The sequence below is a fragment of the Mustela nigripes genome, chromosome 6, assembly GCF_022355385.1.
Source record: "Mustela nigripes isolate SB6536 chromosome 6, MUSNIG.SB6536, whole genome shotgun sequence".
NCBI lineage: Eukaryota > Metazoa > Chordata > Mammalia > Carnivora > Mustelidae > Mustela > Mustela nigripes.
In genome coordinates this window covers 3,089,883-3,104,693 of record NC_081562.1, presented here as the reverse complement: position 1 = coordinate 3,104,693, position 14,811 = coordinate 3,089,883, and the positions used below count along the sequence as shown (strand labels likewise).

At 59.1% G+C, this 14,811-nt stretch overlaps 1 protein-coding gene across 1 annotated transcript in view; it reads right to left on the bottom strand.

Moving 5' to 3' along the window:
• Positions 1-14,811, bottom strand: part of CELSR1 (cadherin EGF LAG seven-pass G-type receptor 1) — a 130,864-nt gene that overhangs the window by 80,025 nt on the left and 36,028 nt on the right. The window contains exon 2 of the mRNA XM_059401768.1: positions 2,502-3,140. Coding sequence (XP_059257751.1) covers positions 2,502-3,140 — 639 coding nt within the window. The remainder of the gene's footprint in view (positions 1-2,501; positions 3,141-14,811) is intronic.

Sequence of the window (14,811 nt, the reverse complement as noted above, 5' to 3'; positions counted from 1 at the left end):
ACAGACACCCTCTTTCGCGCAGCCCATCTCCTGTCTGAGGGCGGCACACAGGAAGCCGGGGTCTTCCGGGGGCCTTGGGCCGAGTCCAGCTTCCCCGCCGCGGCCGGGGCTCGGCTTACCAGGGAGCAGGTAACAAAACCCTGGCGACGACAGGCCTGCCTTCAGCACCAGCAAATGAGCGCAATTACCGCCCGCAAGAGGAGGGCTTCAAAGGGAGCCCGGGAGACCCCGAGGAAGGGGGACCGAGGAAAAGCAATCAGGCTGAGCCTGTCTCATCTCCGAGGGAAACACATGTGATGACCTTAGGGCCAGAGACACTCAAATGACGCCCCTGCCCCTCGCGGCACTCAGCGGGTCTCCTGGCGATGACACATCGGGCCATTCGCGGTCATTATTTCTCCAGCAATGACTCCCATGATGAAAACGTCCCGTCCACCCAGCGGCTCGAGCCCTCTTAGGAGGGAATCAAGGGTCCACAGGTTCGGTTTTCCCAGCCCAGACAAAGCCCCACGCTTATATCCAGGACCTCTGGAACCCAGGCCTGCTGTGGCCCCCAAGGTGAAGTTGGTCTCCGGGACCAACCAGACCCCACCCGAGGCCTCCGCCAGCGTGTGGAGGCTGCCTGAGGGGATGTCCCCTTCCTGGTCCCCATCGCCACCTGTCTTGACCCCAAAGAGGGCCAGCTGCGCAGACAACCATGGGTGGCGCACCCAGCTGGGCAGGGGCAAGTCTGATGTGGGCACTGGGTAGGCGAGCAGTAGGCACTCAGTTAATACTCACGGAGCAAGGGAGTAACTGTACACCAGCTGCATCCCCAGAGCACCCCGGCATCTGGGGCCACAGCTTCTCCATCAGAAGCAGGAGTCACAGGAGGAAGCACTCTCCCGGCCGAGGCCACGTGCAGGGGAGGGGACAGGGGACAGCAGCTCACGGGGGGGGAGGAAGGCTGCCGCATCATCAGCCGCTGCCTGTCAGCCACCGCATAAGAGGCCGAGAGGCCGGCTCACTGCAGTGAACAGGGAAGGAGAGGCGGGCACCTGCCACCACCACGCGGCGAAGCTCCACGGAGCTCCCACGGCAGCTCGGGGCAGGGAGGAGCCGGGGAGACGGGAGCTCGGTCCTGGCCTCGCAGCACGACCAGAGCCCCAGCTACATCGTCCAGGAAGCAGGGCCAGGGGTCTCCTTAGCCTCCCGTCCCCGCTCAACACCACGCCCCGGCACAGCCAGGAGTTCAGGGCTCCAACTCAGGGAGACAGTGGGGGAGACACCTCTGGGCCCCAGCGGGACAAACAGACGGACAGCCCGCCCCAGACGGGCGGGGGAGGGAAGGACACGGGGCCGGCAATCAGGTGCCTTTCTCGCCGCACCGCTGGATTGCGGCCAGTCCGGGGCTCAGACCCAGCAAGCCGGGGCCTGCACCCCATCGCCCCTGGCTGCCAACAGCCCCCTCCCTCCTCTTCCGATGCAGAGCGCGTGAACAGCCGCCGTCTCGCTCCGTGCCCCCCACCCCACTCTCTCTCCCTGCTTCATAAACAGCCGCTAATACCCTACATCCCTGCTCTAAGCCCGAGAACTGTGTCCTGTCCCACACGAGCCGACGACGACGTCTCGGCTGTGGATTCCGAACAGCACAGCCGAGGCCAGGGTCCGCACGGGAATCACGACGCCCCCGCCGGCACGCGTGAGGTCCCACGGGATCCCAGACAGCCTTCCCGAACGCCAGGCTGCTCACCGCGGGGCCCCTGGAAATGTCTCTCTCAAACGGGCCAAAATCTTACGTGACCTGCAATGGAAGGCCAAGGCAAGGCCGTGCATTTCTGTACTGCTCGGCCTCCGTGTTCCCAGAAATCATCGTCAGCTGCCCCTGGAGCAGAGGCAGGTGCATCCTTGTACCTGGCCAGGACGTCTCCAGGCAGGAGCCCTTCACGGTGAAGATGAGTCGTCTCCACGGGGACAATAGGGCGTGAACAACGAGCCCCGTCTCTCCAGACCCAAAGGATTCCCGGCTCCCCCGGGGACAGTACGCACAAGGACCAATTAACCTGAAAGCCGGAATCAAGCCCTTCCGGTTTGAAGCCACTTAGAGCAGCGCATGCCATGTCACGGGTGCAGGTTTTTAGGTGGCCCTCACTCTATCATCTTCCTCACCAAGAGGGTGACTCCGGGGGTGCCTAGGGGGCTCAGTCCATTAAGCGTCTGCCTTCGGCTCAGGCCATGCTCTCAGGATCCTGGGATCGAACCCCCCATCGGGCTCCCTGCTCAGCGGGACGCCTGCCTTACTCTCTACCTCCCCCTGCTCATGCTCTCTCTCTTTCTGACAAATAAATAAAATCTTAATAAAAAAAAAAAAAAAAAAAAGAGGGTGAGTCCAATCACGCGGGGTCCACAGCAACCTCGGGGCATTTGGCAGGAAACCGGCCGCCTGCCTGCGTGTCACGAAGGAGATGCCGCCACCCCGCATCACGGCGAGGCCGCCCCCGCCTCCCCGGGAGCCCATGTACCTGTGAAGTCCTCCAGACACTCGCAGGTGTAGCCGCCCTCGCGGCTGTGGCAGCGGCCGTGGGCGCCGCAGGGGCTGGAGTAGCAGAGGTCGATCTCCGTCTCGCAGTAGTCGCCCGTGAAGCCGGGCGGGCAGCGGCAGCGCAGCCCGGTGATGGGGTGGATGGGCCGGAAGAGCACGGTGGTGGAGCTGATGAAGGGCGCCGAGCTGTCGAACTTGAGCACCGACACGCACTTCATGTAGTTCTCGCAGGGCTCGCGCAGGCAGATGTTGTCGTCGAAGGGCAGCACGCGCTGGGCAGACACGGCCGTCAGCAGCGTCCGATTCAGGTAGATCTGCTCCTGCAGGTCCTCCGACGGGAAGAACTTGTCGCGGACGCCGCCGGGGAGCAAGGCCGAGAAGGTCACGTTCAGGATGTTGGCGCTGACGTCCGTGTCGTTCTGGATGTTGAAGACGAAGACGTCGTCCTTGGTGGTGGACAGCACCGTGGCCACGCCTTCCACGAACAGGGACAGCAGCGGGGAGAGGAACTTCTCCTGCGACATGTTCTCCAGGCGGACGGTGATGCTGTTGGTCAGCATGTCGTCCGTGATGATGGTGACCCGAAGGGTGCAGAGCGCGGCCACGCTGTGGACGCCATCTGTGGACACAGGGGGTCGGGGTCACTCGAAGTCCTGGGCCCCTCCAGTCCCACCTGGAAACAGCCTCGGATGCACTCAGTGTGGCAGAGGCGAGCCGAGCCTCCCCAAGCCCCACGTGCCGCCCCGCCAGTGACCTCCACCTTGACCCCTGCTCCCAGCCCCCGTTCTCCCTCCACACCCAGCTTCCCAAAGCACAGCTCCCACTGAGTCTGTCTTGCTCAAAGGAACCCCATGGGCCCCCCAACCGCTCAGCAGGACATCCCAGGACCACCCACAACCCAGCCCCGTGCCACCCGAGCCCCCCACCTCATACGCTTTGCTCCAGACCCATGGGGACACTGAGCCCCATCTGCCATCTCTGTAGCTGTTCCAGACACTAGAAGAAAGACCCCACTCTGATCCCACCCAGCCCCGCCCAGCTCAGACCCCACAGTGTCCAGGAGGGCGCTGTCCAGGTCAACCCTGGTCTGCACCACGCAGACGGCGCGTCTTCCCTTGGCTCTACACTATGCTTCCCTACGAGCCCCGCACGGAGGAGACGCTCAGCAAATGCTGCTTTAGAAAGACACACACGAGACGAGGTGCACCCGCGCCAACAGAGGTAAGCGACCCCCGCGTCGAGGTAGGTAGGGCTGTGAGGCCAGAGAGGGCGCAATATCCGGGTTACGCTGTTGAGCACAGCATCGGTTCTGAGCCCAGCCTCCGCGGAGCTGTCCGAGGGCCGGCCACGGGGGCTCTCCCAGCGTAGCTCTAGGCTGGTACCATTAGCCTCCCCAGCACCCGGACAGGCGCAGCCGCCACGCCCAGGGGGCCTTCACCTGCCTCCCAGGCCTCACCCCCAATGTGCTACGGGTCCCTGAGAAAAACCTGGCAGGTTCGCACCCTTCTGGCTCGGCTTGGTTTCTCCGGCCCTGCAGCTGTGCCCAATCCTCCCGTCTGCTCCCTCAACGTGCTCCAGCCGGTGCCCCTCACGAGTGCACTGCCAGCTCCATGGGGCACAGAGACAACTGTGTAGGCCAGTGAGCCCTGGGGGGACCCCTCCTACCCTCTCGTAACTCGCAGCCTTGGGGTGCTTCCCCAGAGCACAGGAGCCACGCAGGGACCCTTCCCCACTTGTTTCTGGAAAACCAGGATGACTGAGAAGGCAAGTCACACGGTGAAACCCGGGGGCCACCTTGTCCCTGTGGCCCTAGCACAGTCCCCACAAAGCCCCAAATCACTTGGGACAGACGCACCGAAGCTTGTGGACACTGGTAATGTTTCTCTCGGCCACTGGAGCACCACACTCCCCTTCGGGAGGGACCTGAGTCACCAAACTTGTCCCAACAACAAGAAAAACATAAGTGCCCCCAAGTCGCAGTATTTCCGGGTACCCCGTCTGATGGCCACAGCAGACCCGAGATCCTCAGATGCAGAGAAAACCAGCATCCCCCACTTCACAGCTGGAGGGGGCCCCGTGTGCGCCCCACTGACAGCAGCCCGGCTCGGGAGCACGGGCACGGGGCGCTCCGCCACTGGTCCAGCTCGTCCTCACGAAAACCCAGCAGGGCCGAATTTAGAAAGTGGAAGCGGGCTCTCCACACCGGTGTCACCTCGGTGTGGAGAGCCCGCAAGGGAAGGGCACACTCCACCGACAACCTCTTCAGAGCCGCAACAGAGCGGAGTTGGGAGCTCACATTCAAAGGGCCTGGGGCCGCCACAGTCAGAAGTAAGTTAAGGCAAGAAGAAGTGGCAAAGCACGTTGTGGCAGGACAGGGTCCTTTCCTACCCTCCCCCCACACAGGCCCTGCCCCTCCCCGGAATGTGGGCTGACCTGGAGCTGCCTCGGTTTCCTCCCACCATGGTCCTCGCACAGGCATCCCAAAACGCCCACCTCATCCCGCCAGGCCCGGGGCCCCCAGTGGCTTCCAGAATAAAACCCACACTTCGTACTGCATCTGGGGGTCCTATGTGATCTCCCTGCCCCAGGGCCTTTTTTCTTTAAAAGGATAGATTTATTTATTTATTTATTTATTTGACAGAGATCACAAATAGGCAGGGAGACAGGCAGGGAGAGAGGGGGAAGCAGGCTCCCCGCTGAGCAGAGAGCCCGATGCGGGGCTCAATTTCAGGACTCTGAGATCATGACCTGAGCCGAAGGCAGAGGCTTTAACCCACTGAGCCACCCGGGCGCCCCTCACTGCCCCAGGGCTTTTGCACACCTTATCTTCTGGCCAGCCTGCCGACCTCCTTGCCGGCTGGTGGGTACTCCCCTCAGTCATCTGGGCCCCGTCACAGGGGCCCCCCATGTTCCCCATCCACACTCTGCCACACCCCCACCCTCCTGCTCAGGAGGGGCCCGACCGGACTGTGTGTACGTGTCTCCCCGGGAGCCCACGAGGACTGAGAACCTTCAGGTCTCATTCCTGCTGTACCAGCTGCTGGCACTCCGAAGTGGCCAGATAAACCTTCGTGGGAGGGGGCACGCGAGGAGGGAGGGGCAGGGAAAAACGAGGGTTTGCACCGGCGTCTCTTTAACCCCAAGACGGACATCACACACACAGATCTGGGTCTCAGTGTGCCACGTAAGCTAATTTTTTGGTGATGTCTGTCTTTCTTTCCTTCTTCCCACGGCCCATGATAATAATACAGGATACAGGGTAGTGTGTGCCTGCTTCCCGATGCCAGCTGTTAGGAAACACCCTTGTCATCTCAACCACCGTCCTGCAGGCTGCCGGGAGGGCACTGCATGGAGGAACGCCCGGGAACAGGGAGCTGCGTTCCAGGGACAGACCGCTCCACTCGGGGACAAAGCACCGACACATTAACTCAGGTCGGACGCGCAAGAAAACAGAACACCCCTCTTGCTAGGACTCTGACCGTCAACCTCCTTCAGACCCGCGATCATCCCGGACACCCCAGGTCTTGTGGAGGTGATGGCTTCGCTTTGAACCTGGGTCACTCAGGCGGGATCTCTGGGCCTCCACAGGCACACGCCCGACTGCCCATCCTCGGGGGCCACGGACCACGGAAACACTGCGGCCGTCCCCAACATGGGGCGCTGTGTGTCCCCACCACAACAGAGGGTGACAGTGAGGCAGATCTGACGATGTGATGCTAGGGGAAGAGTGAGCTGCTTCTTCCCACAGACAAGAACATGCGTTTGTGCAGAGCCCTAGAGCTATCGGCAAGTAAGCGAACACCTGCGAGGGTGACGGGTCCTGCGAGGGTGACGGGTCCTGCTCGCGTCCCTGTTTGTCTTTGATACGCGTTCACCTGAGCACAGTGTCCGTGTTACAGAAGCATCGCAAGACAGTACAGAGCTTCCGCATGCTCAGCGCCGTGTCCCCTATTATGGACAGAATCACGTTAGCTCCCTACTTTTCCCTGCTGCCCGCGTCCTGGTCCAGGACCCCTTCGAGGACCTCACACGACAGCCGTCGCGTCCTCTTAGCTCTGCCCTGCTGGGACAGCTTCCCAGATGGCCCTTGCTTTGCTGACCGTGACAGTTCGGAGGAGTGCTGTCACTTTGCTGCTATTTAGGTGACTTTTACTTTCCCCTCTAGACCTTCCTGCACCATTTTATTTCATTCAGTGTTTATCCCCGAAGAGCCCATTTTCATTCTAGGAGACGCGGAGCTCCCCTGGGGCTCTGCCCACAAGCAAGGGCCACAAACCAGCTTGGAGGTGCCCCAAATCAGGCCAGTGCGATTTCCACTGCTTTCTTCAGCAAGGTGAGTCACCTCGTTGTCCCCAGGTCACAGGAGGAGAGAGACCGAACAGTCCCACCACGGTGGCGGGACATCCACCAGCAGGTGCTTCCCGCAGAGCCACAGATACTACGAGTGAAGGTTTACTCTGTGGGTCTTCATAGAGGCCATCCTACGACCTTGTCCCTGGTGGGGGGCCCACCCCTGGGGCACTGCAGGGAGACGTCCCACTGCAGCCTCCAAGGAGCCGGGAGCCCGCAGGGGACAGAGCCACATTGGTAAGGCGTGGTGCCAATGCGACCCCAGAAGGCGGCAGGAAGGTGGGTGTCCTGGAGGAATGGTGGTTATCACTCGGTTGGAGAGGAAACACCTCGGCACAAAAAACAAAGAAGAGGGCACCTGGGCAGCTCAGTCAGTTAAGCATCTGTCTTCAGCTTGGTTCATGATCCTCGGGTCCTGGGATGGAGTCCCACACCAGGCTCCCTGCTCAGCGGGGAGTCTGCTTCTCCCTCTCCCTCTGCTCCTCCCCCTCATGTGTGCTCACTCTCTCTCTCTCTCTCAAAATAAATAAATATAGTCTTTGAAAAAAAAGGCAGCAAAACAGAGGCAAGGCCTGGCCCATCATGGGCAAGAGGGCGTGTCAGTGTCCTGGGGCTGCCATAACAAAGCACACAGCCTGGGCGGCTTAGCCAGCGTTCATCCTCTTGGTCTGGAGGCCCAAAGTCTGAGATCAGGGGTCCCAGGGTGGTTCCACCTGGAGCTCTGACGGAGAATCTGTCCCACGGCTCTCTCCCAGGGGCAGGCAGCTGCTGGCAACCCTTAGCTTGCGGGTACCTCTCTCCAGTCTCTTCCTGGCCATCTGGGGGCCTCCTCCCCATGTGTGTCTGTGTCCAAATTCCCCTCTTAAAAGGACACAGTCGTCGGGTCGGGGCCCACTCCAATGCAGGATGAGCTCATCCCAAAGCTTTACTGTGATCACATCTGTACAGACCCTGTCTCCAAATAACCCGGTTCCAGGTGAACATGAACTTGAGGGCCTGCTAGTCAACCCGGGACAGATGGAAATGCAGGGTGTGGGGGGAGGCAGGGGTCCGGAGGCACATGGGTCAAGGCCTGTGCTCACCACAGGGGACAGATCCAGATTCTCACGGTGTGGCCCGAGCACAGGCTCCGGCCAACGTCCTCCCCAGCACCATCACTTCCACCTTTGTCACGGACTGCGAGGGACACCCCTGCTGGCTCTCCACAGATGAGGACCCTGAGGGACGGAGGGGCTGACCGACAAGCCCAGCCGAGGCCACTCGGCAGCAGGCGGCAGGCCCACCCAGAATGGGTTCCAGTCCGACGGACGGGGGGTGAAGGGCCCAGAGGGCTGTCGACCTGACCTAGGAGGGTCTGCCAAGCCCACAGGGGAGGAGACAGCAGTTTCTGATCGCCTGGGGACTCGGGGACAGCCAGCTAAAGACCAAGCCGGTGCCAGGAGGGGACAAGGCCACTTGCCATGCGTCTCTGCCACCTCACCCCAGTGCACCCCAGGGTCTGGCAACGCCCTGCCAGGCCTGAAAGGCACAGCCCGGGATGCCGGCAGTGGCTGAATCCCCAGGGCGCCGTTTGCCGTCTAGCCGGTTTGAGACAAAGGCTGCTCGCCTGTCCCTCATCCTGTCCCGGCCCACAGCCTCACCACAGGTAGGGAGGGCCTGCTGGGGGGGGTTTGGGTCTGAAATGGATTTCAGTTCCTCTCTCGGGGTGGGAGGCGGTTGCTGTTTCTCTGAGGCCAGACTGAGGGCAGACCACAGGGACAGCATCTGGTTTCTTCTTGTAGCAGCAAAAGCCAAACCCAGAACCTGCATCTCTGGGCGTAGGCTCCCTTCATGGGAACAGGGTGACACACGTGATGGCGGACAGTGAGGCAAACGTCAGAGTCAGACACACGGGCACTCCGCCAGGGAAGATCCGCGCCCCTGCTCGATCCATGGGGGAGGGGCCCTCAAGCGTCCACCAACACCTGACGCCGCTCACGCGTGCTCCCAACACGCCCCGGGGTTTACCTAGCAGTGACCCTGCAAGGCACTGAAGGGGCCGACGCACCTCTGCCTGGTGCCAGGGGCCGAGGTCAAAGAGGGCAGAGCCAGCGGCCCCTCCTCCCTCCCCATGTGCCTGCGGCCTTGGCCTAACAACAGAGAGAGAGGGCCCCTCATGACCGCCCGGGGAAGCCCACCCCCTGGGTTTCTCCTCTGCAATCCCAGGCCTCCTCACCCTATAAATCCACCCCTGGACCCTTCCCTCCAAATGCTGGAGGCAGGTCTTCACAGCCCCTGCCCTGCCAGCACCCCCAGGCCTCCCCCACAGCCACCGGGCTCATCACTGGACCCCCACCTTGGGGGCAGCCACACTCCTGCAGGGCTCCAAGCCCAGCCTCCGGTCACAGCGTGCACCGTCCCCGCTAACCACGGGCGTCCCCCAGCCCACTCTTCCTTCACCTGAAGTGACCTCGGGCCCCCCACCTACACCCCTTCCCCGGCCCCTCCTTCGGCCCAGCCCATCTGTGGGCCCACGACCGGCCGACCACTCCCTGCTCACCACCCCCCCCAACACTGACCTCCCTCACCAAGTCTGTGCTGATGGAACCCTCTGGAAGACGAAATCGTAACAGACTCCCCGGGGAAGCCCGGGCCACAGAAGCAGAGCGCTGAGACCCCGAGCAAACACGTTCTTGTCAAGATAAAGAACTTCCAGTTACAAGTTAAGGGTTGGAGCCTCAAGGAGTTAAACAGAATTAACAGAAGACCTGGAATGCCACTCCCTGGCAGAATTCAAAAGACTCGAAAACGTAAATCTACACAGGAAACCTGCACACGAGGGGCGCCTGGGTGGCTCAGTCGGTTGGACCTCTTCCTTCGGCTCAGCTCAGGATCTCAGGGTCCTGGGATCGAGTCCCACGTCAGGCCCCTGCTCAGCGGGGAGCCTGCTTCCCCTCCCCCTCTGCCCCTCCCCCGCTCGTGCTCACTCCCACTGAAATAAATAAATGAAATCTTAAAAAACAAAAAAAACCCGCACACGAGTCACAGTGAGAGTCCAAGAGCCAAAAAGCGGAACCAAGCGTCCGTCAGCAGAGGAGCGGGGAAGCCCAGTGTGGGCCATCCCTGCCCTGCGACACTGTTCGGCCCCAGCGGGCACGAGAGCAGATCCAGGCTACCGACGGCTGCGCCTCCAACACAGTGGAAAAGGCGGAAAAGGCCATGTGTTGTATGACGGGTTTATGTGGAACGTCCCGAACAGGCGGGTCCACGGTAGCAGACGCGGAACGCGGGGTCGCCAAGGGAGCGCAGCGCGTGCTGGCGGGCGCGGGCCTCCTCTGGGCCGACGGGACGCTCGGACCGGGGCGAGGGAGGGCACCTGCGCGCACGGCGGGCAGAGCGCTCCGAAACGGACCCTTCCGTGCTGTGCCGGTTTCACCTCCGTGGAAAACAAAAGGAAAAAGGAGTTAAGTGTCATAAAAATCTGCTTCATACGGCGTGATGTCATCCGAAGGGGAAAAGATATTTTAAAAGGCATTTTAAGAACCGTTCCCTAGAGCCACGCCGTGGAGAGTCGGGGACAAGCAAAGGACCGTGCGGACCTGGAGGAGCGGCGCGGCCGCTGCAGGCCCGGCGGCTGGACCGAGCCCGCCGCCATGGAAGCGCTGGGTTACTGGCGGGACCGAGCTAACCCAGGATCGCGAGAGGAGCCTCACAGGGGGCGCGGGGGTGGGCGTCCACAGCGGTGGTGAGATGCCTCGGGCTTCATCGGAATCACGTGGAGAGTTTCCCCAGGAAACACTTGTTGTCCCTGCTTCGTGCCAAGGACCAACCACACGATCTGTAAGAATGTCCGCTGGACAGGATCTAGAAGTCCAGCCGCACTGAACCCCTGGCTGGGACGCGCGGTGGTCACCCGGGCCTGAAACAAGTGGTTTTGGGCCCAGGACAGAAGCAGCGACGCAGGGGCCCCATGAACCAAAACGATCTCCAAGAGCCAGTAAGCCTTCCCTGCTCTCCAACGACACCCTCCAGCGAGACAATGTGGCTCCCGACACCCGCACGGGGGCCCTCCCATATTCTCCAGCCCTGGACACGTCAGGAAGTGGCCGTCAGCCCAAGAGAACCTTAAAGACAAGATTACTAACAAACCCACCCAGTGCAGCCCAGCCTGCTGGTCACGGAGCCCAGGGACCCGCACAGACCACTGGCCCACCACCGGCCCACAGACTTGGGAAGGATAGTCTGGAACGTCCCAGGCTCTGTTGCATCCACCACCCAGCCAGGGAGACCCCAGCTCAAGCTCCTCCTCCAGCCACCCGGACGGTCAGAGACCGGTGGCCCTCAGCCTCCCTGAAGGTGGTAACCGGGTGAGAATCCACACGTGCCCTTCCTCCTCCTCTGCTCCTCCCCTGGCTGGAGCTGCGCATACACAACCCTGCGCATATTAGTTGAAGAATGCTCTCTTAGCATCGTTTAATAATGCAAGTTTCTAGCTGCCCAACACACTGGGGAATGTCACCAGCAGTGCCTCTGAAATTTGGACTGTCCCTGGGAGCCACGGGTGACCAAGTTTAAGGTGCCCCAAGCCCCGAGCCCTGCAGCCCCTCCGGAGCAGGAAGCCCATAGCAGCTGCCCAGGGTGGTGGGGAACCGCAACCTGGGCCTGGCTCTAGAGGCCTCACGCTCCCCAGCCAGGTGCCTTGTCTTGGGGGGAAACAACCTCTGACCACCGACTGCCCACAATCTTCCGGGGGCTCGAAGGAAGCAGGAGACAAAGTGGCCTGTGGGCAGGAGACGTGGAACCCTGGTGGTGGCCCCAAGGAGCAGGTGGGCAGGGCACTTCTTGCTGTCCCTCGGCACTTTCATAAATCTTACCAAGGCGACGTATGGCAGCCACAATCATGCCTCCTATGCAAGGGGCTTGGTCCGAAAGCCCGGAACCTGTCAGAATGCTAGGCTACGTGGCGAAGGTTAAGGTCGCTGGTCAACGAGAGACCTTAAATAGGGGGCAGCTCGGACTTGCCAGGTGCACCCAGTGCAATCCCCGGGCCCTCACAAGGAGAGAGGGGGTGGGCAAGAGGAAGGAGCTGTGGACAGAGCGGACTCAGGGAGACGCCCCATGGCGTGAAGAGGGAGGAGGCAGCCATGAGCCCAGGAACTCCGGTGCCTGCAAACTGGCTCTCCCGGGGCTTTGAGAAGGAGCACAGCCCTGCCGCACCTCAGCTCCACCCCAGGGAGGTCCACGAAGGACCTTCAACTCCTAAACTGCAGGAGAACAAATCTGGGTTTGTCTCAAGCTGCCAAGTCTACAGCCATTTGTGACAGCGGGAACAGAACACTACGACCATGTTCTGTGAGGTTACTGCAGCTGTGACGCCAAACATCAGACAAGGAGCGCGTGAGGGAGAAGAATGACCGCCAAGTCTCTCCTGCACACGATGCAGCGCCTCCTTGAGAAAGGAAACGGTCAAGCAAACATAACAATATATGAAACAAGGAGAACTTTCCAGACCAAACTGGGCTGATCTCGGGAATTCAGCACTGGATAAAGGGTGCCATGGTTAGACCACCTTTGTTAGAGAACACATGTGTACCCCAATGAGTAGAGGAAAAGCTTCAATAAAATTCTGCAACCCTCTGAAATAAAGACTCTTGACAAACAGAAGAGACTTCCTTAAGCCAATGAAGGGCGTCCACCAAAACCCAACAGCAAACTCCACTCTCAGCCGTGGTGCTCCCCATCAGCGCTCCATCCCAGAAGGGACCGGAGGCCAAGGCCAGAGCAGGGGAAAGAATGAATGATATGGGGCACCTGGGTGGCTCAGTGGGTTAAGCCGCTGCCTTCGGCTCAGGTCATGATCTCAGGGTCCTGGGATCGAGTCCCGCATCGGGCTCTCTGCTCGGCAGGGAGCCTGCTTCCTCCTCTCTCTCTCTCTGCCTGCCTCTCTGTCTACTTGTGATCTCTCTCTGTCAAATAAATAAATAAAATTAAAAAAAAAAAAAGAATGAATGATATGACGAATGAACAAATGAATGGAAAAGAGGAAGACACAACATCATCATTCACAAATATGACTGTCTGCCTAGAAAACCCCGAAGGCTCTACAACCTGTTGGAAGGCACAGGGGCACTCAACACGGCCGTTGGAGAGAGGAGCGGCGCACAGAAATCACACGCACTTCCTTACGCCAGTCTCGTAAGATGCAATTTTTAATTTATCTTTTATAAAGCTTTTTTTTTTTTAATATTTTATTTATTTGACAGAGATCACAAGTAGAGAGGCAGGCAGAGAGAGAGAGGAGTAAGCAGGCTCCCTGCTGAGCAGAGAACCCGATGCGGGGCTCGATCCCAGGACCCTGAGATCATGACCTGAGCCAAAGGCAGTGGCTTAACCCACTGAGCCACCCAGGCGCCCTAATTTATCTTTTATAATAGCACCAAAATACAACACACTTAAGGATAAATCTAGTAACACGGGCGCCGGGGTGGCTCAGTCGGTTACGCGTCCAACTCTTGATTTCAGCTCAGGTCGTGACCTCAGTTCGTGGGATGGAGCGCCGGGGTCCCTGCGGAGTGTGGAGTCTGCCTGAGAGTCTCTCTCTCCCTCCCCCTGCCCTGCCCCACTCATGCGCACGTGCCTGAACGTGCTCTCTCCCTCCCTCTCTCTACAATAAATAACTAAACTCTTTTTTTGAAAAAAAAAATAATAAATCTAATAAAGGACACAAAAGCCCTTTATAAATAAGAACAGACAGATGCAAACGATTGTTGACACAGATAAAGAACTACGGACAAAGACGGATATGGGGAGCCACGGTAGGAAAGGTAGCTCCTGAAATTGATCTGCCGATGCAAGACCATTCCCACCAGAAGCCCCACAGGGTCCTTCCCAGACGAATCTACACGGAAGATGGGCAGGCCAGGAACAGCCAGGGCACTCGTGAAGAAGGGAGGGGACAAGGTCTACGAGAGGCAGGACCGTCTTCATCTACAGGAGCCAGAGTATAGCACGGAGCAAACCAACAGACCTGTGGACAGCAGAGAGCCCAGGACAGACCCACATGCACATGAAAACCTGACAAGTGGACGGACAGTGGGGAGCGTGGAACTACCCCATAAAGGGTCCGGAGACCATCGCTCATTTATATGGAGAACAAGATGAAGTTGTATACCTACCTCACACCGAACGCAGAACTAAATCCCAGGGAGTTAAAAACTTAAGTGTGAAGGTAAAACCAATTTCAGAAGAGATCCTGCAAAATTACATGTATGATCTTGAGGTCGGTAAAGATTTCTTAAGACCTATAAAACACTAACCTAAAAGGAAAATGTATAATTTTGACAGTAAATACAAGCACTTTGCCAAGAACCTCATTATAAAAATGAACAAAGAGACAAGCCACAAACTGGAGCATATTTGACCCTGAAATAGGTAAAAAAAAAATAATTAAAAAAAAGATGATCAATGTAGTAGTAGTAATCTGAGTAGTAGTAATCTGAGAAAAGCAAACTGAAACCACAATGAAGTACAATCTTATACCCACCAGATTGGCAAAAATTAAGAAGCCACCAGGCACCAACAGGTGATGACAAGGACAAGCGGAGACGGACGGCTTGTTCCCTGCTGGTGGGAAATGGCCAGAACAGAATGGGACAGGTCCAGAACCCTTTATCCGAAACCCGTGGGATCAGAGGGTTCTGGGATTTCAAATCCTGAATACGGTGTGTATATGGCCGCACATAGCCACAGAACCCGCAAAAACAGAACACGCATTCGCTGCTGTCCTTTATACCACATACGCACACATTTTATCCCCCTCCACGTCATGTCCGAACTCTTCCCAAACGAGAAAAATTCTTTAGATGCCAGTGGGGAGGGTGGAGGATTTCACACAAAGGAACGAGGCGGAAGGGTTTCCGGCTTGAACGGGGACACTGTTCCCAGAGACAGGACCCTTAGGA